The sequence below is a fragment of the Saccopteryx bilineata genome, chromosome 2 (genome assembly GCF_036850765.1).
Source record: "Saccopteryx bilineata isolate mSacBil1 chromosome 2, mSacBil1_pri_phased_curated, whole genome shotgun sequence".
In the NCBI taxonomy this organism is placed as follows: Eukaryota; Metazoa; Chordata; class Mammalia; order Chiroptera; family Emballonuridae; genus Saccopteryx; species Saccopteryx bilineata.
In genome coordinates, this window is record NC_089491.1 from 378729712 (window position 1) to 378753913 (window position 24202).

At 58.6% G+C, this 24202-nt stretch overlaps 1 protein-coding gene across 1 annotated transcript; it reads right to left on the reverse strand.

The window, feature by feature from the left end:
- Positions 1–3106: 3106 nt before the first annotated feature.
- COL1A1 (collagen type I alpha 1 chain) lies at positions 3107–19318 on the reverse strand. The gene is made up of 51 exons (XM_066263924.1): positions 19100–19318; positions 17334–17528; positions 17128–17162; positions 16992–17027; positions 16813–16905; positions 15950–16021; positions 15649–15693; positions 15457–15510; positions 15220–15273; positions 14630–14683; positions 14467–14520; positions 14083–14136; positions 13951–13995; positions 13785–13838; positions 13626–13670; positions 13397–13450; positions 13053–13151; positions 12925–12969; positions 12728–12826; positions 12553–12606; positions 12282–12389; positions 12146–12199; positions 11770–11868; positions 11523–11576; positions 11336–11434; positions 10730–10783; positions 10527–10580; positions 10359–10412; positions 10206–10259; positions 9722–9766; positions 9528–9626; positions 9150–9257; positions 8638–8745; positions 8393–8446; positions 8125–8178; positions 7782–7889; positions 7640–7693; positions 7471–7524; positions 7169–7330; positions 6979–7086; positions 6702–6809; positions 6542–6595; positions 6328–6435; positions 5857–5910; positions 5636–5743; positions 5265–5318; positions 4842–4949; positions 4467–4749; positions 4143–4333; positions 3604–3846; positions 3107–3485 (listed from the first exon to the last, which is right to left on the reverse strand). The coding sequence occupies exons 1-51, from the start codon at positions 19188–19190 to the stop codon at positions 3339–3341; spliced, it is 4374 nt and encodes a 1457-aa protein (XP_066120021.1). The 5' UTR covers positions 19191–19318; the 3' UTR covers positions 3107–3338.
- Between the last annotated feature and the right edge of the window lie 4884 nt (positions 19319–24202).

Sequence of the window (24202 nt, forward strand, 5' to 3'; positions counted from 1 at the left end):
ATGGATTCTGTAGCCTGGTGTGGAGGCCGAGATGGATTCTGTAGCCTGGTGTGGAGGCCGAGATGGATTCTGTAGCCTGGTGTGGAGGCCGAGATGGATTCTGTAGCCTGGTGTGGAGGCCGAGATGGATTCTGTAGCCTGGTGTTGAGGCTGAGACGGATTCTGTAGACATGGAGGGCTTTGGAAAGTCAGAGGGGCAGACCCGGTCTGGGTTGAGCAGGAGAACAAGAGGCCATGAGACATTTGAGCATGGCCTGGAGAGGGGGGTGAGCCAAAGCAGAGGTAAGGAAGTCACCCTCAGCAGCGGAAGAGAAATAAAGAGGCCTGAAAGTAGGAAGTGTGGTGCACCTGCGGGGAGTTTGATCACCCTTTTTGGCTGGTGTGCTGGTGTGGGCAGGAGAGGGGATAGGGAGAATGGACGGGTGGGTAGCAGTCAGGGAGAGCCTTGGATGCCAGGTTCAGACTGCTTCTGGGTCATCCAGGGGGCAGGTGGGGATGGGGTGAGACAGCCAACAGCCCCAGGAAGCCCGAGGTCTAGGTGGATGGGGGTTCCCTAGGCAGGTGCCAGGCAGGGTCACCCTCTGATCAAGCTGTCACATCACCAGGTAATTTGCACAAGAATAAGCCTTCCTTTACATGCCACAATTTCTTAACCTCTTTAGACTAATTCCCTTTCTATGCTGTCCTGATTGCGGTAGAAGTGCTAATGATGAATTATTCACAGCCATAATGAATAATCATTATGACAATTTAATGACAGCCATGAGTATTGCAGAGGATGGCCGGTGGGAGGAACTGGGGCTTTTCCTGCCTTTGAGGATTAGGCCCTAAGCCCTTGAGGGGGAGGTGGGGACAACTGCCAAGTTCTCTGTCTCCAGGTCTCTGGGCACCTGGTCTGCTCCAGGCTTGTGACTCTTTGGATCCTCTGTGTCCCCACTGACTGCACACTGCTGTCCCCGAGGTTGGGGAGCTGATCAGTCACTGTCTCTTTGGAGGGTGCTGGGGTCTCAGGCAGGAAGGGAGGGGCTGGCAGAGGGGAAGATAAAGGGAGGAGAAGGAGAAGCAGGAGGAAGAGGCAAGGACTTTTAAAAGGATACGGAGTAAACGGGGGTGGGGGGGGGCTGGGCAAAATGACCTCTTCAGCCGTCCCACACCCAGGGGGTCTCATGTTTTTGGGGACTTAGAAGGCTAAGAGGGGCTCAATACATGTTCAGCGGGGTCATAGTCCTGTCGCCTTCCAGACAACATCCTGTAAGTGCCACGACAGCAGCTCCCTACGGCCCCTGGGCAGACTCTCTCCTTCCTTCCCCTGGGAGCCCTGAAGAGTGAGCGGGAGGCATTCCTCTCTCCAGGTCCCCTCGGGCTGTCAGCCCGGCTCAGAGACCCGCTTTGTGCTGTGCTGCTTGTTGCCTCTTGGGAGGAGCTCAGAGGGGGCTAGGAGGGAGGAGGCCAGATGAGCCCCCGTGTGTGCCCAAGGAGAGGCCTTGCGGAGGGTCTCCGGGTACCTCACCAGTCCACCTCCCTCCATGGGTCTCCCTGCGCCCCATGGGCAGTGCCGTCCCATGCCTCCCAACACCGCAGGGTGCCCGCAGCACTGGAAAGGGCAGCAGAGTTGATGGCATATGGTGGGAGAGTAGGCATAAGGTTTGGGCAGCCCAGGATCTGAAGGGAGAAGTGTGTGTGTGTGTGAGTGTGTGTGTGGTGCTGCACACGTGGGTTGCTCGTATCCATTGCAAGGGGGAAGAAGGTTTTGGGAATACATGTAAGGAAGGTGGCAGGAGACGGGGGAAAATGGGCTAAGGCATAGAGAGGCGAGAGGAAAGGAGAGGGACCGTGGAAGGTGCTGGATGGGGAGGAGGAGGACCAAAGGGGCAAGACAAGGGCAGGAGCCCACCCCCATCCCAAAGCGCCCTCTCCGGTCTCCCCGCCCCCGACTCCCAGGAAGGAAATTAGGAGGCCACCGCAGATAGGTTTGGGTCATTTCCACATGCTTTATTCCAGCAATCAAATAATTAAAAACATCTCAAATTATTATACACACACACAATAGGTACAGAGTCTCTTGCTTCCTCCCACCCCAGGGGGAAAACTGCTTTGTGCTTTGGGAAATTTGTGCTCCAAAACCCAGGAGAGAGGGCGAAGGACAGACTGAGAGAGCGGTGTGAGGATGGGAGGCAGCTGAGGGTGGGGTTCAGGGAGAGAGAGGTCTGGAGAGAGAGGCCTGAGCAGGCGAGGGGTGGGGAGAGAGGCTGAGGGTGAGTGGCACACTCTCCCCTGTGTTAAATAGCACCTTCAGAAAATTCACATGAGTCCCCATCCACAAGAAAAAAAAAAAAAGAACCAAAGGATTCAAAAGACTTTGAACAAAAAGGAACATTTGCTGGCCTGGTGGGGGCAGGGCGGCGTCTCGACTTCTATAGCACCAGTGACCCCCTTGCCACGCCTCCCCACCCCGCCCCATCACAGAGATGTAGCACCTTTGATATAAAACGGGGAGCCCCGGGCACCGTGCCCCGCCCTGCCCCGCCCCCGCGCAGTTGCCCCGGTGACACATAGAGAGGTAGTCTTTCAGCAACACAGTTACACGAGGAACAGAGCAGTCTCTCCCATCCAGCCCTGTTGCGTGGGGATTGGCACGTGTCCGCTCTGTCGTGGCCCCTCCTGACTTTCCTCCAGGCTTGGCGATGAAGGGCCAGTGGTCCCCCGGCATGCACTCCTCAAAAACGAAGACGGGTACGTTGCCGTGGCCGGGGGACACCAGACGGTAAGGCTTCTTCGGCAGTCTGAAAAGCCCAGGTCCCCCCAGGGTTTGGGGGGTGCTGGGTGAGGGGAGCGGGCTGGGAGTGGTGGGCCACTAGGATGTTTGGGCATTGCCTTTGGTTGCTGGGCGGACAAGGCATGGTTTCCTGTGTCTTTTGGGGAGACTTAGATTTGGGGAGCAGTGGAGGGGAGGCCCCAAGAAGGCATGGAGAAAGGAGCAGAAAAGGGCAGCGTTGGGGTATCATAAGCCCGTTGGGCCGAAAAGGACTTATCCCCACATGGGTCTTCAAGCAAGTGGACCAAGCTTCCTTTTTTAAAAAGTTATTTATTTATTCTTTTTTTTGTTTTTGGTAAGGCTGAATGTGTTTTTTGGTTTTTGGTCATGTTCAGTTGGTCAAAGATAAAAACTAAGTTTGAGAGATGAATGCAAAGGAAAAAATTTTTTTCCAAAGTCCATGTGAAATTGTTTCCCATTTTTTTTTGGCTTTTTAGGGGATTCAGTTTGGGTTGTTTGTCTGTTTCCAGGGTCAGGGGCATCTGGGTTGGGTGGGAGAGAGCCAGATTGGGGTGGAGGGAGTTTACAGGAAGCAGACGGGGCCAATGTCGATGCCGAATGCCTGGTCTGGGGCGCCAATGTCCAAGGGGGCCACGTCGATGATGGGCAGGCGGGAGGTCTTGGTGGTTTTGTATTCGATCACTGTCTTGCCCCAGGCTCCGGTGTGTCTCTGGGGTGGAGGGGAGACAACAGGAGAGGGGCGTCACCGAGTGGGAATGACAGAGTGCGAAGAACTGTGGCCTGCCCGGAAAGCAAAGCCCAGAGAGGGGCCCCTGCCAGGGACTCACCGTGCAGCCGTCGTGGGTGACAGTGTAGGTGAAGCGGCTGTTGCCCTCGGACCGGAGCTCGATCTCGTTGGAGCCCTGGAGGAGCAGGGACTTCTTGAGGTTGCCTGTCTGCTGGTCCATGTAGGCGATGCTGTTCTTGCAGTGGTAGGTGATATTCTGGGAGGCCTCGGTGGACATCAGGCGCAGGAAGGTCAGCTGGATGGCCACATCGGCGGGGTCGGAGCCCTGGCCGCCGTACTCGAACTGCAAGGGGCGGGAGGGTGAAGAGTGAGTGGCTATGGAGCCTCTCGTCTTGGCCTCCCTCCCTGGAATCCTTGGAGAGCATCCCAGGGAACTCCCACGTCCAGCGGTGGCATCACTTGCCCACGAGTACCTTAGGTCTGAGCCAGCATCACAGGCCCAGGCCCCCTGCTGCCCAGCCCGGCTCTGTCTGTCACACCCAGCACAGGTCTCGAGTACTCGGGACCTTCCCTCGTGCCCCTTCTGAGCCCTCGGCCAGCCCATCCTGTGAGAGTGGCTCCAGGCTTCAGCCCACCCACCTGGAATCCGTCGGTCATGCTCTCGCCGAACCAGATGTGCTTCTTCTCCTTGGGGTTCTTGCTGATGTACCAGTTCTTCTGGGCCACGCTGGGCTGAGTGGGGAACACACAGGTCTCACCCGTCTCCATGTTGCAGAAGACCTTGACGGCGTCCAGGTTGCAGCCTTGGTTGGGGTCAATCCAGTATTCTCCTACAGTGGGACAGGGCAAGACGGAGTCAGGGGAAGTCCGGGAGACGGTGCACACGTGGGCATCGAAGCCCCTCAGGGCTAAACTCTGTCGTGGCAGGAGGAGGGGGACTGGGACAGGGTGGTGTGTGCTCACCGCTCTTCCAGTCAGAGTGACACATCTTGAGGTCGCGGCAGGTGCGGGCGGGGTTCTTGCGGCTGCCTTCGGGGCTCTTGATGTTCTCGATCTGTTGGCTCAGGCTCTTGAGGGTGGTGTCCACCTCGAGGTCACGGTCACGGACCACGTTGGCATCATCAGCCCGGTAGTAGCGGCCGCCATCGTGAGCCTTCTCTTGAGGTGGCTGGGGCAGGAAGCTGAAGTCGAAACCGCCACTGGGGGGGCCAGGGGGACCAGGAGGTCCGGGAGGGCCGGGGGGACCCTGCACAGAAAGGGAGGAGAGTGAGGCTTCCCCGGTCTTCAGCACTCTCAAGGTTGGAGGGCCACGGGCAGACAGGGTGGGAAGCTACGTACAACAGGACCAGCATCACCAGTGCGACCACGAGGACCAGGGGGGCCGATGGGGCCTGGGAGACCGTTGAGTCCATCTTTGCCAGGAGCACCAGCAGAGCCAGGGGGACCCTGAAGAGGGGAAGACGGTTGAAGAAAGTCTGCCAGAAAGCGCAGGACCACCCATGATGGAGAAGACCCCCCCCTCCCATGGTGACCATCACTGCTCATTCCCACGGCTGGGCCAGGAAACATTCCGTGGGAGGAGGAAGTGGGAGGGGGCGCCAGGGGCAGGGCACAATTATCTCCGCTCTTCTTCCCTTCCCCCCAACCCCTGTCCCTGGACCCATCCCCGGAGAGGTGAGGAACACCTATGTTCCAGGCCAAGGACCCTGAGGTAAGCCTGGACTTGGGACCCGAGAAGAAGAGACAGAAGGTGTGACTTACACGGGGACCAGCAGGACCAGAAGCTCCAGAGGGACCTTGTTCACCAGGAGAGCCCTGAGGACAGATGCAAAGGAAACTCAGGCCCAGTCTGGGCCGAGTGCAGCCAGCAACCTGCTCCCCGGCCCGGTTACTCAGGCGTCTGTGGGCTGAGGCCCGCTCCACACTCCCTCCCTGTGCACCCTTGCCCTGCAGAAGCTCCGTGGAAATGCCCTTAAAGCTTCAGATCCCAGTCCTCAGCAGGGAGGAGTGAAAAAAACTATCCAGAGAGGGAAACCGAGTCAAAGTGTGCCCCTCGCCATCACCCAGCAAGGCATGGGGAGACGATAAGAGGAAACTCATGGCAGCTGGGGGGGGGTGCTAAGCATACTCACGGGAGGACCAGGGGGACCCTGGAGGCCGGAGAAACCACGGTGACCCTTTATGCCTCTGTCGCCCTGTTCGCCTGTCTCACCCTTGTCACCACGGGGGCCTTGGGGTCCCTAGAAGAGTAGAGGAGAAAGTTTTCAGGTGGAAGGTCCATTAGCACTGAGTGGGCGCTGTCCACACTTGGACAAGGGTCCTGAGGACACGAAGGCCAGAGCAGGGCACTTACAGTGGGGCCACGGGCACCAACAGGGCCGATGGGACCAGCAGGACCAGCAGGACCCTGGGGAGAGCAGAAAGAGCATTAGATGCTGGCCAGGGAGACCCCCGCTGAGGGCTGCCGCAGCCTCCCTGCAGGGCGAGACCACCCCCTAGCCAGATCCTCCTCTCCTCGCATCCTCTCCCATTGTGTCCGTCCCTCCTAATCGCCAGGTGAAACTTCATACGAACTCAGGCTTCAAGTAAGCTGGGGATTCCCTGGGGACAACCCCGTTCCTTGCGGGGGCTGCTGTTGGGAGAGGGACCTTGAGGCCGAGCTGTGGCTCAGTGTTTCCAGCGGGGTCAAGGACCCCACCACCTCGTAAGACCTCCCCTCCTCCCGCCACCTGGGTGAGGTCAGGAGTCCACCTGAAGGACGCTAGGCATGCCCGGAGCGTCCCTGGACCGACCAGACGTAGCAAGTGGGAACCCAGTTACTTACAGTCTCACCACGGTCGCCACTCTTGCCAGCAGGGCCGACGGGGCCAGGGGCACCAGGGGCACCGGGAGCACCAGGGGGTCCAGCAGGGCCAGTCTCACCGCGGTCGCCCTGGGAGGGGAGAAGAAGGCAGTGCAGGTCAGCCCGAGGTGAAGGGGCCAGGCCGGGGGAGGGGAACAGCAGACGCAGCTGCAGCCCTGGGGGGCTGCCATCTTACCTTGGGGCCAGGAGTACCATCCCGTCCAGGGGAGCCTTCAGCACCAGGAGCTCCCTGCAGAGAGAGGGAGAGCGGTGAGCACCGGCCGGGGGAGGGAGGCTCGGGTGAAGGCTAAAACGGCCACGCTGAGGGCACGGGCACGGGGCTGGTGACTGCTTACCTCCCGTCCAGACTCGCCAGGGGGTCCAGCCAATCCAGGGGGGCCCATGGGGCCAGGGGGGCCACGTTCGCCATTTGCTCCAGAAGGACCTTGTTTGCCAGGTTCGCCCTTAGGTAGAAGAAAGAGTCAGGCCAGATGTGGGGTGGGGGTGGCCCTGAAAGTGCCCCCCCCCGTCTTCTAGCACATCAGTGTTCATTGGCTCCACCACCCCCATCCTGCATCCTCCAAGTCCGGTGACAGTTCTTCTTGGGGTCCCCCAAGGTGAGAGGGTACTCACAGAGGGGCCAGGAAGACCAGGGAAGCCTCTTTCTCCTCGTTGACCAGGCAGGCCGACCACACCACGTTGTCCAGCAATACCCTGAGGTCCAGGAGTGCCGGGAGCGCCCTGCGGGAGGCAGACAGCAGTGAAGCCCCCTGCGGTGGCCAGCGGCCGCGCTCCCCCAGACCCCTCCGGGGCTCGCACTTACAGCAGGTCCGTCAGCACCAGGGGATCCTTTCTCCCCAGCAGGGCCAGGGGGGCCGGGGGGACCAACTTCACCGGGACGTCCAGCAGGGCCAGTCTCACCACGGGGGCCTTTGCCGCCTTCTTTGCCAACAGGGCCAGGAGGACCAGGAGGACCAGCATTTCCCTGAATGAGGAGAAGAGGAGCTGTCAGATTCCAGTGGCTTCTGGAGCATCGCTGAGGCCTCCGTCAGGCTCGCAGCGCTCCTGACAGTCTGTGTCCCCAGCCCCACCTCCCAGAGCGGAGTCTCCATTGCAGATACTCACAGAGGGGCCGGGGGGACCGACTCGGCCAGCAGCGCCAGGGAAACCAGTAGCACCCTAGCAGGAGAGGACAGAGACAGTCAGGAGGAGAACAACCTTTTCACTGGCCACCCCGACGTCCAAACTAGAGCTGGGAGTCTCCGCAGAGACACAAAGGAAATAAGATACTCACAGGGGGACCAGCACTGCCACGAGCACCTTTGGGTCCAGGAGCACCAACGTTACCCTGTAGGAGAGCACAGAGGCATTCAGGCCGGGCCGGCCCTGGGTCCAGGCCTGTTGGCAGCTGGGGGCCCAGAGGGTGAGATGGTTACCATGGGGCCAGGGGGACCAGCGGCTCCAGCAGGACCGGGGGGACCAGCATCGCCTTTAGCACCAGCATCACCGGGTTCGCCTTTAGCACCAGGTTGGCCATCAGCACCCTGGAGGAAGAGGGGGTGTGGTGAGCAGAGGAGAGGGAGATGCCAATGTGACAAGTCAGACTGTCATACAGGACTGGGCTAGGACAGTAACTCCAGGCGGGAAGATGCTTGAATGGGAGACAATCCCCTCCCCATCCTCCTTCCCAACTCAGGTGATGCCTCTACCTCCATCCAGTCACCCAAGGTCCCCCCATCCCAGTTGGTGATGAAAAATGGAGGAAATCTTGTTACTTACAGGGGGGCCAGCAAAGCCAGCAGGGCCGGGGGGACCAGGCTCACCACGGTCTCCCTAGAAGAAAACGAGGCAAACTGGAGAGCTGCCCTGACATGGGGGAGGTGGGTGGGGCGCTGGAGGGACAGGGGAGAGGGAGAAGCCCTGAGGAACATTCTCCAGGGACCAGGGATGAGTGCAAAGGTGGGGGGGAGAGAGGAAGAGGACCGAGGGCCGTGTGGAGGGAGAGAAGGGCCGACAATGGGGTGTTAACCGGGTCTTCTGTACTTACGGGGGCACCACGGGCTCCGGTGGGACCAGCAGGGCCGCTAGGACCACTCTCACCCTGAGGAGGAGGGACAAGAGGCTCACGGTCAGGGCCCACCCTACACACTCCAGGCAGATGATCTCAGGAGAGCCTCTCCCCCCCCCGCCGTGTTCCCCCACCCTCGGGTTGCCAGCTCCCCCCACAGATCCCTGCCCAGGCTTGCTTTGAAATCTGTGTGAAGAAAGAAGGTGGGGAGGCAGCCACCTCACCTTGTCACCAGGGGCACCAGCAGGGCCAGGAGGACCAATGGGGCCAGTCAGACCTCGGACACCATCTTTGCCAGGAGCACCATCAGCACCTTTGGGACCAACATCGCCCTACAAACATGGGAAAGCCTGAGACTTCCAGTGTGGGGCAAGAAGGCAAGCTATTGTGTCTTGCTGTCGCTGAGGACCCCTCCCCAGCTCTGCCCTGCCCCCATCCAGCCGAAGACTCAAGACTGGACAGAGCAAAAGGTGCCTGAGGAGGTGAAGAGGCCCTGCCTTGTGTAGAAGGAGGAATACAGGATCCCCCATTCAGGAGGAAGCCCCGCCTCTCGTTGCCAAGGTAACTCATGGGGAAAGAAGTGCCTGGACCACAGGTAGAGGATTCATCAGCAAAAAGGCCCAAGAGAGAAGGAAGGGAGGATTCAGGAGAGGAAAGACCACAGGGACGGGACAGAGGCTGAAGGAGTGGACAGAGAATGGGAACCACATGGGGTCGGGGAGGACGCTGAACTTACTCTGTCACCCTTAGGGCCGGGAAGACCAGCTGCACCTCGTTCACCAGGCATTCCCTGGAGGCCAGGGGCACCCTGGCTGCCGGGGGCTCCAGGGGCACCAGCATCACCCTGTGTGACAACAAAGAGGACTGGGGTGAGGCCTGAGATCCCATGTCCAGGCCATAGCCTTGAGCCCCCTCTGAATACCTCCCAGGCTCAGTTCTGAGGCCAAAGATAGGTACCAGCTAAGAGGAAGAGCTTGCGGCCCAGAACTTCAGGCTGCAAGAGGACCACCCCAGCCTGTCCCCTCACCCTGCCCTCACATCTAGATGGGTTTGGTCGCAGCTAGATGTCCCTTGTCGCAGGAAGGGGGGTGCCTGGCCCCTGTGCTGTCTTTACCTTAGCACCATCATTGCCAGGGGCTCCGTTGGATCCGCGGGGACCAGCAGGGCCAGGAGGGCCTTGCACACCACGCTCACCAGGGAAACCTCTCTCGCCCTAGGAGGAAAGGAAGGACAGGACACGTGATGGTGGCCCCAGGGACAAGGCCAAGCATGGGGCGTCTGAATGAAAGTAGCAGAGGCTCTACTTACTCTTGCTCCAGAGGGGCCAGGGGCACCAAGGTCTCCAGGAACACCCTGAGGGAGAGAGAGGGACAGACAGTGAGCAAAGGCCACCTGGGCCCTTGGCACTAGAAAGCACCCTGCCCTCCTGCCGCGGGGTGGCCTCTGGGCCGGTGCTTAGAGACCAGTGCCTTCGCAGCACTGGAGTAGGATCCTGCCTCTACTCTCTGCTCCTCCTTGAGATGTCGAGGATACACACCCCCAACTTTGGGTTGTGGGGAAAGCCAGAATATTCCAGTATCTCTAAAAGGCAGTCATTTTTAGACTAGCAGCTGAGGAGCTCCTTCCAGATCCTATCATGCACAGGTGCAGCTCCCTGTTTCCCTCTGTGTAGCTCCCTTCACGATGGTAAGTCCTTCCTGCTGTCTAACCTTGATCCCTCTAGCTGACAGAGGCTGGCCTTTCTCTCTGTATTCCCTGCATTCCTGCCTTGCTTGCTGCTGCTATCTCTTACCTGTTCACCGGGTTTGCCTGCTTCACCGGGAGGACCAGCAGGACCAGGGAGACCCTGGAGGTGGGAAACGCGGGGGAAGAAAGAGTAGGAGATTAGAATCCAGGAGAGAACAAAGGGGAACTCACCCCCCCCCTGACAGTGCTGAGGCCTCACCTGGAATCCGGGGGAGCCGGCAGGGCCTTGTTCACCTCTCTCACCAGCGGGGCCCTGCCAGGGGAGAATGCTGTGGTCAAGGGAAGGCCCTGAGGAGTTGGGGTGGGAGTGTTTCCCCTTTCCTGCTCCTCTGTGCCCCGTCCCCAGGCCTTCCTGTCAGACACTTACAGCAGGGCCAGGGGGTCCCTGAGCACCAGCTTCTCCATCTTTGCCAGCAGGACCCTGTGGGGAGACAGCAAAGAAGCACTCAGGGTGGTGAGCTGGCCGAGGGAGAGGGGCAGGTGGGCAGCGCCTGGGGCTGGGGGTTCTGGTGCCCCGTGGTGGGCAGTGCGGCTCCTGCGCCCCCTGCAGGGGGTGTGCGAGAGACTCACCACGGCGCCGGGGGGTCCAGGAACACCTCTCTCTCCAGCTTTACCGGGCTCTCCCTGGGGGAAAGAGTGAAGAGTCAGGGCTGAAGTGGGAAGCCAGGGCCCTGTGAGTCCCTCCTGTTTACTTTGAGTGGAATTTTAAAGGGACTTTCTTATCTAGCAGCTCTGGCCCTGAGGGGCGGCCTCTGCTGATTCTCCTGCTGGCCCCTCCACCTCTGCCCCCTACCACCACCCTTCTCCCCTCCCTTCTCCCGGCCACAGGCCTGCGGGGACCTCAGCTGCAGAGGGCCTTCATCCCCTTGGAGATCTCCTTTGGGACCTCAAAGAACCCCCAAGATTTGGGGGTGACTATGATATAAAAGGCCTAGCCCATCTCCATGTGTGTGTGCGTGGGGACACCAACGACACTTATTTCCAGGGAGAGAGCAGTGGTTGTGGTCCCAGGAGAGGTCTCTTATTTTATGAATGAGGAGACTGGGTCTAGAGAAGGGCAGTGAGCGGCCTGAAGCCACAGAGCAGGTCAGTGGCAAAGCTGGGCCCCGAAGCCGGGACTGTCGCCTCCCAGGGTGTCTGTCCCTGGCTCTGTGATGCTCCTCGCTGAATACTCACAGCAGCACCTTTAGGTCCAGGGAATCCCATCACACCAGCCTGACCACGGGCACCAGGGGGGCCTGGAGGTCCAGGGCGTCCATCTTGACCAGCGGGACCCTGAGGGTGGAAGTCACAAGAGCAGAGGTGAGAAGAGAGGGTGGGTGGCCAGAGGAGTGGAAAGGGGTCTCGAGAGAGGGATACTTACCGTGGGGCCAGTTTTGCCATCGGGACCAGGGCTGCCAGGGCTTCCGGTCAGACCCTAGGGGGGGAGCAGAGAGTGTGAGAGGGCTCGGGAGAAGGGTGGTGGAGGGGAGGGGAGGAGACCCGTGGAGGCTGAGGTGAGGGGCACTGCAGAAAGCAGAACCTTGGTCCTGCTCCAGGAGGCCTTATCCAGACCCAACACAGGACAGGCAGGGTCCGGGGCCCAGCTGGGCTGAGGGCTGGGGTCTCACCTTAGCACCGGGCAGACCAGCTTCACCAGGGCGACCAGCTTCACCGGGAGAACCTTTGGGGCCAGCAGGGCCAGGAGAACCACGTTCACCGGCGGGACCCTGGTGGGGGAGGCATCACAGAAACAGTTGGGGCCTCAAGTCCAGGCCTCTTTACCGGGGGCTAGCATCTTCTTCCTCCCAGGAAGGCGGGGGCTTCGAGGGGCATCGTTGGAGGAGGGGAGGTCAAGGGAGGCCAAGTGTGAAGACAGGCCGTGGCCGCAGCATGAAGCACTAATGACCAGGCAGTGGGGTGGAAGGGGGCTGACTACGTCTGAAAGAGGAAGGCAGAGGGCCAGGGGAGCAGCAGGGTCCGCCCCCAGCCAGGAAGACAGCCTACCTTGGGACCAGCAATGCCATCAGCACCAGGGAATCCGCGGCTACCAGGTCCACCCTGCAGGAGGAGAGGGGGTCAGTGAGCTCAGACATGGGGCGCCGGGCGGGTGGGCACCAAGGACAGAGAAGGGGACACTTACCCGCTCACCAGGGGGTCCGGGCAGGCCGGCAGGTCCAGGCTCACCTCGAGCGCCTCGCTTCCCTTCCTCCCCGGCAGGGCCAGGGGGTCCTTGAATACCAGTGGGGCCCTGGAGACGGCAGACAGGAGGGGACAGCCTGTCGCGAGGGCGTTCTGGGGCCAGCTCCCCAGCTAGCTTGAGGCTGGGCCTCCAGCACCAGGGGCTCCCATTCCTCCCGGGACCTTCCTCAAGGGGCTCCCATGCAGACGGGCTGAGCGGCAGGGGCACTTACGGGCTCTCCCTTGGCACCAGTGTCTCCTTTGTTGCCGGGAGCACCAGGTTCACCCTGCCGAGGAGGAGAAGAGAATGAGCAGAGAGTTGGGGGTGCTCAGCGGGCCTCGATCCCCAGACAAGGGCCACACTGAAGCCAGCAAAGAATGGGGCAGAAATAAGAGACTCGTACTTACGCTGTTACCCTTGGGACCAGGGGCTCCACTGGGGCCCTGGGGTCCAGAGGGGCCTCGGGCACCAGGGAAGCCAGGAGCACCAGCAATACCAGGAGCACCCTGTAGGGGGACAGAGAAAGTTGAGCCTATAGGTGAAAGGCACAGGGCAGGGGGGAAGTGACCACCAGGCGCATCTCTGAAACCTGCAGGACACTTACATTGGCACCTTTAGCACCAGGTTGTCCATCAGCACCAGGGTTTCCCTGTGACAGAGAAAAAGGTGGGTGAGTGACAGGCAAGGACTCTGAGTCGGGCAGGGCACAGGGGTACCGGAGGCAACACTTACAGCAGGGCCAGCAGCACCAGCGGGGCCAGGGGGGCCGGGCTCACCACGCACACCCTGGGGACCTTCAGAACCTCGGGCTCCTTGGGGACCAGCTTCACCCTGGGTCGGGAGAAAGGACCTGTCAGAAGCCACCCTGGGAGCCCAACCTCACCTTTAGGAGGTGGGGGTTGAAGAGTAGGAACAGAAAATCAAGAATCAGGACTCCACAATCAGAGAAAGGGACCCCATGACAAAGATGTTGGGGAATGAATTTCTCTCTTGCCATTCTTGGTTCCCTCTGGTTTGGGAGCAAGGAGACACCTCGGCCAGTGGGAGCTATGCTAGGAGGAGGGCAGGGGTCTCACCTTAGCTCCAACAGCACCAGGGAAGCCAGGAGGACCAGCGGGACCAGTGGGACCCTGTGAAGGAAAGGGAGATGTTAGCAAGAAAGAAGAGGGCAGCTGTAAGTCACATCCTGGGACAGAAGTGGTCTTGAGATTCAGACCAACATGAGCCATCCCCAGTGTTATCCCCAGGCTGCCTGAGGGCCCTGCCCCCCCCCCCGGGGCACTGAAGTCAAGGGTTCATACTTACAGGGGGTCCAGCAGCACCTGTAGCACCATCATTCCCACGAGCACCCTGCATGAGAAAAGGCAATCCCAGTTACACCCCCTGAGCACTGGCCCGTCCTTCTAGCTCCCGGGGAACTCCTTCCAGAGCCCAGGGACCCCCCAAGGGCCCAAGGATACTTACAGCAGGGCCAGAGGGTCCAGGACGACCTCTCTCACCAGGCAGACCACGGGGGCCCTGACAACAGAACCAAAAAAACCAGTGAGACGGGAGGCACACTCCTCCCCAAGCCCCTACCTTGCCCCTGCACACTGCTCCCTCACTTCCTCCTGGAACCGGACACACTCACCATCTGACCAGGAGCTCCGTTTTCACCAGGGCTACCGGGCTCACCCTATCGAGTAGAGAACAGAATTAGGAATCCACTCGTGGTGGGACCAGGTGGGAAGTGGGGGACTGTGACACTGAGACAGCCTCTTACCTTGGGACCAGCAGGACCAGCGTCTCCCTTGGCACCATCCAAACCACTGAAGCCCTAAGACAGAAAGGAGGGCCGAGGTAAGACTCTGTGTGTGGGGGGACCACCCTGACACCCACCCAGTCCTGAGAAGGAGCCCCAGGACGTCTCCACTGCCCGTCTCGAAGCTAGACTAACACCCCAACCAGCCCCGGGTCCCATCCAGGGCCCTTCTCGAGATTTCTCTCCTAATGGTGGGAAGTTATTTTGGATATCTACTCTCTGTCCCCTGGGACTTCTGTAGCTGCCACCCACCAGGACATATACCGGGGTCCTTTGGGGAAGGACCCTTGGGTGGAATGGTGGGATGCTAGGACTTTGGGAGCTTCAATGACTCAGGGAACTCACTCTGTGTCCCTTCATTCCAGGGAGACCAGCTGTTCCAGGCAATCCCCGAGCACCCTAGAGAGAAAAGGAAGGCAGGGCCATTAGAAGATGTCACTCTGGACACAGGTCTCATGTGAGGCCGCAATACAGCCAAGCCAGGGGCCAGCCACACTGCCTTGCTCACCTGAGGCCCAGGAGGCCCCCGCTCACCAGGACGACCGGGCTTTCCAGCTTCACCCTGGGAGGGAGAGAAAAGGTCGTCACGCTCACGCCCCTGGGCTGGGAAAGTAGAGGGTCTGAACCTTCGTGGGACTGGGGAAGGTCAGACTTAGGGGCGCAGAATCTTCTCTTTGAACTTAGAGCACAATGTAAATCTACCATGAAACCCTTGTTTGGTGAATTTTAACTCCCTCCCAAAGAATTTCTGTTTATTTCTGTCCCCAACATTTTAATCTCACCATATGGAGAGCAAATCTGAGGTGCCCAAAGCAATTAAACTTAGGAAATCACTCTCCCTCAGGGGTGGGGGTGGGGATTGCTGTAAGGTGGCTGGAGGGTGGGGAGGTGTAGTCACCCTGTTGGAGAGAGTGAGGAAACATCCTACAAAGGGTGCAGATTGTTTAAGGGCAGCCCTGTGCATCGGGGAGAACTTTCCTTCTTTTCTCTGGGTATTACCCTCAGAGGTGGCGGGGCAGGACACTGGGTGAAGATTACAGGGCCCTAGCTTGTGGAGACAGTAAGGGTCAGATGTTATCTTCCATGGGGGCTACTTACATCATCTCCATTCTTGCCAGGGGGGCCAGGGGGGCCACGGGGACCCATGGGACCCTAGAGGAGAAAGGAGGAGAGGAAGTTAGAATTGCCAGGGTAAAGAAAGAAGGGGAAGGCTGACATTGAAAGGAGGAGGTAAGGAAGACTCCAGATGGGTGTGGAGAGTCCATGCATTTGTGTATTTGTGTTTTGTGAGGGAGTGTGTATTTATATAGAGAGTACAATTTGGGGGGTACTTACAGAAGCTCCAGGCTCACCAGGCTCACCAGGGGGGCCTTGGAAACCTTGGGGACCCTAGAAGACAAGGACAGAGAAAGAGGAGTTAGAAAGGCAAGTCCCAGCCAACCCTCTCCCACCTCACCAGGAGATCCCAACCCTCCCTCCAAAAGACCAAATCCCAAGGTGATGTATGAAGATATCCTGGATACTCACAGGTGAGCCAGGGGGGCCAGGGAGACCACGAGGACCAGAAGGACCCTACAGAAGGAAAAGAAAGGGAGGCCATAATGACACCTCTGTGGGAAAGTGCAACATGGGTGTAGCCTTGCTGTTTCCCATTGATTTCAGTTGGGACCACCCAGTTGTCTCGCATCCTCTCTGGACTCTGAGGTCCTGATGGTCATCTTGACCTCCTAGGTTATCTCTGTCACCCCCATATGCCATCGCTGGCCCATCTTGTCCAAATCCCCAATTGGCTCCTCCTCCTTTATCTCTACTCCTCCCGGTGGCTCACCATGGGGCCAGGCACGGAAACTCCTCCAGTTGATTTCTCATCATAACCATAAGACATTTGGGGAGCAAAGTTCTAGGAAAAAACAAGAGAGAATGCATGAGAAATTAGGGCCAGAACAATGAGTTGAAAGGCAGAAGCCGTCACCAATGATGGGACAACTGGACACCATGTGCCTCCGGATGGGCTGTGCGAAGCAGGACAGACGGCATCACATGTGACACAGTCATGCCAAAAATGCATCCCCGGAAGCTATTCATGAAGACACAAACGACAAACCCAAACGGAGGGACTGTTTACAAAACAACTGGCCTCTTCAAAAAATTGCAGTGTTAAAAAAGACAAAGAAAGTCTGAGGAATGTTCCAGATGAGAGGAAACTAAAGAGACATGCAATTCACGATCCTGGATTAGATCCGGGATCTGGGGCAGGGTGGGGGGGAATGCCATAAAGAGCATTATAGGACACTGGCAAAGTTTGAATATGGACTGTATATTAGATATAGTGTATCAATGATAAATTTCCAAAATGTAATCATTGTGCAATAGTCATGTAAAAGAATGTTCTTTTTTCTCAAGAAATACCCACTAAAGAGTTTAAGAACAAAGAGACATGATACCAACTTATCTCAAACAAATGGTTCAGCAAGAAAAATAACTATAATTCTATGTACGCAGAGACAGAGATTGATAAGGCAAACGTGACAAACTGTGAAGAGTATATGAGAGTACTTCGCACTATTCTGGCAACTTTTCTCTAAGTTTGAAATTACTTCTAAATATAAAGAATGCCATCTGCCAAACCCCCCTCAAAACAAAAAACAAAAAAACGGGATAGGAGGAAAGAGAGGAGCACTCTCTACTTACTCCTCCGAGGCCAGGGGGTCCGGGGGGTCCGGGGGGTCCGGGAAGTCCGGGCTGTCCAGGGATGCCATCTCGGCCAGGGGGGCCTGCGGGTCCCTGAGGCAGGAGAGGGCAGGCAGCGTGAGCACCTGCCAGGGCCACGCCCACCTTCAGCCCTCAAAGCAGAATGCAAAAACGCTTACCCTTGGGCCACGGGGGCCGGTGTCTCCTTTGGGTCCCTTTGGGGTTAGAGGAGGAGAAACAAAAGAAGCCAGGTTAGAGAAGGGCGGGCCATGAGGAGTCATGGGAGAAGTGGCAAAAGTCAGGGCAGAGAATTACCTCGACTCCTGGGGTTTCTAGGTCCGTAGGCGACACTAGAAGGAGAAGAAACAAGGGTGAGAGGCAAGGTTTGCTTCAGTGCCCCAGCGGCCGAGGCCTCCCAGGCTCCGAGGGAGCGGCCTCGTCCTGTCCTGTCCTATCTGTCCTCCCCAGCCCCAGCCCCAGCCCCAGCCCCAGGCCCAAGCCCAGGCCCAAAGGAGCCATACCCTCGCCGTCGGGGCAGACTGGGCAGCACTCGCCCGGGGGAGCTACGGCGCCGGGGCAGTTCTTGGTGTCCTCGCAGATCACGTCGTCGCACAACACGTTGCCATTGTCGCAGACACAGATCTGACAGACCTCGGGTTTCCATACTTCTCGGTCATGGTACCTGATGCCGTTCTGTACGCAGGTGACTGGTGGGACTGGGGTACGAGGGGGAAAGCGAGGCTGTCAGGGGCGCCTGAGACCCCCATCTCAGGGCTCAGGGACCCCAACCCTGCCCGCTCGTCCCTTCTGTCTTAGAGACACACTTAGAGTTTCCACTTCCCGCCTCCTCCTCCCCCACCTCCTTTCCCCAAATCCTTAAAAGCTCATAAGCTCATCTGCTCCTCATCAGCGCCAGTGACAGCGCCGAGGCGCCTGGCCAGAGCGGCTATAACTCTTTCCAGTTCTCAGGAATTTAAACAAAGCTTTAGGCGGGGGTTGCTTCCAATTCCAACCTCAGCCCGTTGGTGCTGAGGCCAAGTGAAATAAAAAGCCTTTGGGTTGTGTGTGTGTGTGTGTGTGTGGGGGGGGTTGAGTGTGTGTGTGTGGGGGGGATTGAGTGTGTGTGGGGAGGGTTGAGTGTGTCTGTGTGTGTGGGGGGGGTGAGAACAGGAGGGGCCCCATCAAGAGGGCAGGCTTGTGGGGAGTGGTCTGGGTGGCGACAGGAGGAGGGGATGGGAGGAGAGATGAGAGGTCCAGCCCCCATTCCGCCCCATTCCCTGGCAGGTGGGATGGCGTGGGCGGGGTTATGGGGGTGGGGAGGGGCGGATTGGCGTCGGGTCCTGCCGGGAGACTTGAAATGTACCCCCAAAGTTGTATACGCCCTAACCTCCACCGCCCAGACATCTCAAAACCTTCTCTCTGGGACAACCCCCATTTTCCAAAGCCAACCAGTGGCTCTGAGTCATTCCTTAGCCAAAGAACCAAAAAGTCCGCAAATAGTAACGAAGTTAATCAGGCCCACCGCGCGGGCGTCTGCCTAGATGGCCACTAGGTGGCGGGCAACACTAAGCAGTTCCTCTGGATTGGACACTTCTTTTAGAGGCAGGGGCCATTCTACCTCCACTTTCATTTTCTAAATCGGGAGGCGGGGGGTCCACACTCCGCAATAACCCCAGGCTCCCCGCTCCAGCCCCTGAGCAGTGCAGTGCTGGACTGGGAGGCGCGGTTCTCAATATTGATCAGCAGAGGGCGCAAGAACCCCACCCTGCCCGGTCAGCTCCAAAGTTTCTCGTCCTCCAACCCGCCCACTCTCTGCGCCCCCTCCCCCCTCAGCCCAGCACCCCCGCGGTCCCAGCAACACTGTCTAGCCTGAAGAGAAGGCAAACAATCTTTCCTTATGAATCATCCCACAGTCTTCCTGATCGCTTTTACATCTTGGACTCCAAACTCCTAAGTCGGCGCCCCCAGCCCATCTTCGACGTACTTTCCCCCGCCCCGCACTCAGATCCCCTTTCCCCCGGTTATATTCCACGGTGCGCGCTGCGGACTCCCTCCGGTGCTAACTCAAGCCAAGCTTCCTCCTCCACTCCCGCTGGTGGGGGCGATCACCTCCACCCGCCACCCAGGGCGCACTCCCTTCTCACCCAGGGCGCCAAGGAAGCGCCCTCATCATTTCCCTTCCAGCCCCGAGTCTCCGGAGCATCCCGAGTCTCTGCTGAAGTGGCGGACACCCGGGCGCAGGGTGCGACAGCAAGTAGCCCTGGACTCCGCAAAGTTTGGGACTTACTGTCTTCTTCTTGGCCCTCCTCTTGGCCGTGCGTCAGGAGGGCGGTGGCCGCTAAGAGGAGCAGGAGCCGGAGGTCCACAAAGCTGAACATGTCTAGACCCTAGACATGTAGACTCTTTGCGGCTGGGGTGGGGGTTAGCGTCCGCTCATGCGTGGCCTCACAGTCCGCGTGCCTCCTACTCCGACCCCGAGGAGAAACTCCCGTCTGCTCCGACCAGCGGCCCGGGCCCCTTTTATACCATCCCGACGGCGAGTGGGGAGGAACCCGGCCCCTAGGAGAGGGGGAGCCGGCCGCCCGCCCCCCAGCCAATCAGAGCGGCCTGGCCCGGCCCCCAATTTGGGAGTTGGAACAGAGAGGAGGGAAGGGAAGGGAGTCCACCGCACATCTCCCCCCTTTGCTGCTCTGCCTCCCCAGCCCCCCAGCCCGGCCTGGGCCAGAGATGGTGCTGCTGGGGTGCGGCTAGGTCCTCAACAGAGTGTGGACTAAAGAATGGGCGCGCGCCCCTTCCTTCTTCTTACAGGGACTCCCAATCTGCAGGAACTGGAATTGGAGAGCTGGGTGGGGAGCCCTCCACAGGTGGAAGGATTGGGGGTGTTTGGGAGAGGGTCCTTCTGGCCATGCCTCATTCACCCTCCTGACAGCCTTGGCAAGAGCTAAGGGGTGGGTATGAGGAAGCCAGCTGGGGACCCCTCTAAAACAGGAGAACCAGAGAATTCAAAGGATGTACCTGTTTAGGGGTGTCTTCTGGTGGCGCTGGGGTATGGAGCTTAGGAATATTTGCAAACAAGTTAGAGGTGACTTTATAGACATTAGGAATCAGATACTTGGCAGGAGGGATTTTTTTGAGCATGACAGTTCTTCTACCATGCCTGCCGCTCCATGACTAAATGCTCTCTCCCCAACCCCAGGCTTTCTGAGAGGTGAGGTGAGGAGCGTAGCTGAAGCATGGGCTAAGAAACTGGACCTCATGGTCTCTCCTGAAGGAAGCTTTGGTGCTGAATGATGGGGGGAGTTGTAAGGACCCTTCCACCCCTGGGGGAGTGGGTTTACATGGGAAAGGCTGTGACAACTGGTGACTTAGAAGAGGGCCTTGGGTGAGGGTCTGTGGTGGCTGTGGCCAGGGCCCAGCACAGTCAACCTGGAGAGAAGTCAGGTGGAAGGCACAGCACCAGAGCGAGGGTGCTTCTGGGAGCTGCACAAAGTCTTGTCTCTGGGTGTACTGGACTCAAGATTGGGGGCATATGGGAGAATTTGGGTGTCTGGAGGAGAATTGCATTTGGGGGTTTGGGATGCAATGCAGGCGAGGGTGAGTAACACTATTTTAGAGGCTGTTTCCCCCTGCCCAACCTCCTTCCCCCAAACCTAGGGTATTGCTCTCTGCCTCTGGAACTGAGAGAGGGTCATCTGTACCCTGCCAGCATGTGGGGACCCCAGGAGCAACACGCTCTATTTGGGGAAGATGCTTCTGGAAGACAGTGTTCTTTCTTCCCCATGCCCCAACCTCCCAACAGTGCTCTGTCCCAAACCCAGTCTCTCCAGGTCCTGGTCCTGCCAAATGCTGTGGGCTCAAGAGAAGGCAATGGGGGTCCCTCTGCAGTGTCTATCAACTCCAATCATTTTCGCACTGCTCCCCGCCCCCCACCACTCCAGAGCTGCAAACGTGGAAGCGGGGAGTCCCTCCTCCCTGAACCATCCAAGATTCCATTGCTCCCCCCTCCTGCCCCTCTCCACGCCCTCCCCCAGCTGGTTTTGTGCAACGAAGGCAAAGGGAAAAAAAGACCGAGGGAAGAGAAGGGGAGGGAGCCACGTCGGCCGTGGGCAGCCAGGATGAGCAGTGCGGGTGGGGCTATGGAGGGCCTGCAGGGGCTATAATTAAAGGGAAAATATAGAGTTTCCAGAGAGGCAGGCTGGAGTCGGCAGCGGAGGGCTGGGCGTTCATCAATTATCCCCACCATGTGGCAGCGACTTGTGGCCCAGGATCTGCCCCCGCCTAGTGCCAGCGACAGCAGGGCAGGACCAGGGGACTGAGGTGCTGAGATGGCAGTTCTTTCAACCTCCGGTATAGGTCGTTGACAAGGGGTGCCCCTCAACAGAGGATGAGGGTCTTGTTCTTCAGAGTGGTCAACCCCTCGGACGGGTTGTCTGGGAAGGGGAGTCACAGGCTCGGGGTGACAGCTGATGTTTACCTGGCCACCTCCCTCCTTGATGAGTTTTTACAGCCAGAACTACTGCCTAGAGCCCCCTCCCATGTACTTTCTGTCTAGAAAGCAGTCCCACCCCCTACATTCTCCTAACTCCCCTTAACAAGAGATTAAGCCTCAGAGACATGGATTGAAGTTTCTCTATCAGGGGCCTGGGGTTCTGAAGGGTGTTCAGGGACCCCTTGGGGTTGGGGTGGGTTTTGTGGGTGTAGTCTGTGAATGCCACCGGCCCCATGTCCAGTTTCAGACTTCTACCCCAGGGGCTTCAAGCAGAGGGTTGCTGAGCATCCTTTACACGTGGCACAGAGCTGAGGCTCAGGGCCTCCTCGCCACTTTTTGACTTGAAACGCTTGGCGGGTGCCCAGCCCAAAGATGTGTCTTTAATTTCTGCAGCATGACAGTGAGAGGAAGAATGTTCCTGGGGTCTCCTCCCAGCCTGGCGGGGCCTCCTTGGCCAGGACTGAGGGCTTGAGACTTGGGGGGAGGGACGGGGGAGGGAGCTGGGGCTGGAGAGGGGAGGAGACGCCACCTCATCTTTAGGAAACTCTGAAGCTCTGGCTTCTTCTGGAATGTAAGACTTTGTCCGGCATTTGGAGTGGGGGGAGCAAAAGCCAAAGTCTCCTCCCCCCCCCCACCTCCAAGAAATGGTAAAGTCATCAGCACTTAGGGGAAAAAAATTCCTCAAGAAGAAAAACAGAAAGAGGAAAATGCTGAGCTCTGAGTTCACTCTCTCCAAATTTCCTCAAGTGCCCTCCTTCTGCGAGGGGGGCAGGCCTGTGCTCCCCGGCTCCCCTCCCCTCTGCAGCCCCTCCAGCCCTCAGCCTGGACTCTGTGTTGGGGGACAAGGGAGAAGAGGCAGCCCAGGTGTTGGCGCACCTGGTGAACAGGTGGGTCAGCCCTTCCAGGCTGCTCTGGCTCCCAAGGTTCCGTTATCCTCCCTCCCAGATTGGACTCTACAGAATGCAGAATGCTGCACTCCCCCACCCCTGGCCCCAGGCCCATGGTCCGTGAAGGGTTCCTGGGAGCGGGAAGGGTTGAGGAGAGAGAAAGGGGAGTCTAAGAGTGAGACTGCAGTTCAGTCCTTGGTCTTCATGTGGCCTCATCATGGAGCTCTGCGCCTTTTCTGTTGAGAGACCCCGGGGGCAGTCTGGGGACAGACTCCGGGGGTGTGGGCTCCCCCATTTCCCCTTTCCTCAGCGTTGGACCATCCCACCCTTTGGTCCGCAGTAGCTCGTTCCTTAGCTTCCAGGCACAGCTCGGCTCTCCCATGCCTCAGCTCAACCCAAGCCCTTCGACTCCCTGAGATTTCCCTCTGACTCTCATCCTTGCCACGTTTGGAGGGAAGGCGATGAATCAAGTTTGTCTGTACTGAGTGTTTGGTGCCTATGAGGCATTCAGACAGAAATGAGGAGGAAACCCTTGGGTGTCCGGGTCTGGAGTTCAGAGGAGACAAATGTGGGACCTCCGATATGGAGGCGGGAGAGACAAAGGGCTAGGACAGAGCCTGGAGGAGAGGCACGGGGGTCATACAGGCAGAGGGAAGACTGTTCTAGAAGGAGGGACAGTTACATGCTGCAGAGAGAATTTGTGTGATAAGGAGGATTTACCAACATGGCAGCCACATGTGAGCTGTGCTGGAAGAGTGATGGGCCAGGAGGCCAGACCCGAGTGGGCTGAGGAGTGAGGGAAGGCCCAGGGGTGGGTGGGGGTGCGGACAGCTGTAGGAAGGCTTAGCTGCGAAGGGGAGAGGAGTGGAGGCCCCATTCTCCCGCCCTTCCTCCTTCTCTTTTGCTTTCTTTCACTCCCCCCACTCCCCACTTTGTCTTTTAACAAGTGAGAGAGAGACAGAGAGGGACAGACAGACAGACAGGAAGGGAGAGAGATGAGAAGCATCAACTCATAGTTGCGGCATTTTAATTGCTCGTTGATTGCTTTCTCATACATGCCTCAACTGGTGGGTTCCAGCTGAGCCAGGACCCCTTGCTCAAGCCAGCGACCTTGGGTTCAAGTCAGTGACCTTGGGGTCATGTCTATGATCCCACGCTCAAGCTGGTGACCCCTCACTCAAGCTGGTGAGCCAGCACTCAAGCTGGCGACCCCTCACTCAAGCTGGCGACCCCTCACTCAAGCTGGTGAGCCAGCACTCAAGCTGGTGACCCCTCACTCAAGCTGGTGAGCCAGCACTCAAGCTGGCGACCCCTCACTCAAGCTGGTGAGCCAGCACTCAAGCTGGAGACCTTGGGGTTTCAAAGCTGAATCAGCATCCCAGGTTGATGCTCTGTCCACTGTGCCACCACCTGGTCAGGCCTCCACTCCCCACTCTGTCTTTATGTCCTCTGCTTCCCTCCTCCTTTCTTTGCTCTTCCTCCCTCTTTTCTTCCCAGGTGACCTGAGCTCTCAAATACATGCACCCACGCCCAGTCTCCACCTCATTCTCTTCTGAGCAAGCCCTCAGCCCAGGAGCTTGACGAGAAGGCTTGATTGCTAGTCCTGACACATTCTGCCCCGTTCGGCACCCCCCCACACAAGCTCAAGAGGGGAAACCTGAGGACAGAGGAACCAGGAAAAGCACTGGGATGAGCTGGGAGGGAAGGGCTAGGGCATGGTCTGCAGGTGACACTAGGACTGTCCTGTTAATGCTGCCCCAGGCCCAACCCCTGCCCCCCCACCAGATCCCAGCCATTCTCAGCTGAGAATAGTGGGCTGGATGGGGACATTGTCAGGCGTGGGGGGCACAGGCCCTCTGTCGCACTCTGTGCTGATCCCAAGTGAGAGACTTCAATGTCCATCTTTCCTGCTGGAACGTGAGCTCCAGGGCAGGGACCTGTGGGGGGCTTCATCGCTGTCTCTCTAACCCGTCTCAGGCAGCGCGGGTTCTCATCACAGCTCTGAGTGAGTGAG

Excerpts from the sequence above, each read along its gene's own strand:
- COL1A1 (XM_066263924.1), bottom strand. The coding sequence starts at position 19,190 with ATGTTCAGCTTTGTGGACCTCCGGCTCCTGCTCCTCTTAGCGGCCACC. Across the intron at positions 5,911-6,327 it reads GTGGCGACCGTGGTGAGACT|GGTCCTGCTGGTCCTGCTGG; the intron begins GTAAGTAACTGG and ends TGCTCTCCCCAG. Across the intron at positions 4,750-4,841 it reads CTGGTGATGCTGGTCCTGTT|GGTCCCCCCGGCCCTCCCGG; the intron begins GTACGTAGCTTC and ends CTTTCTGTGCAG.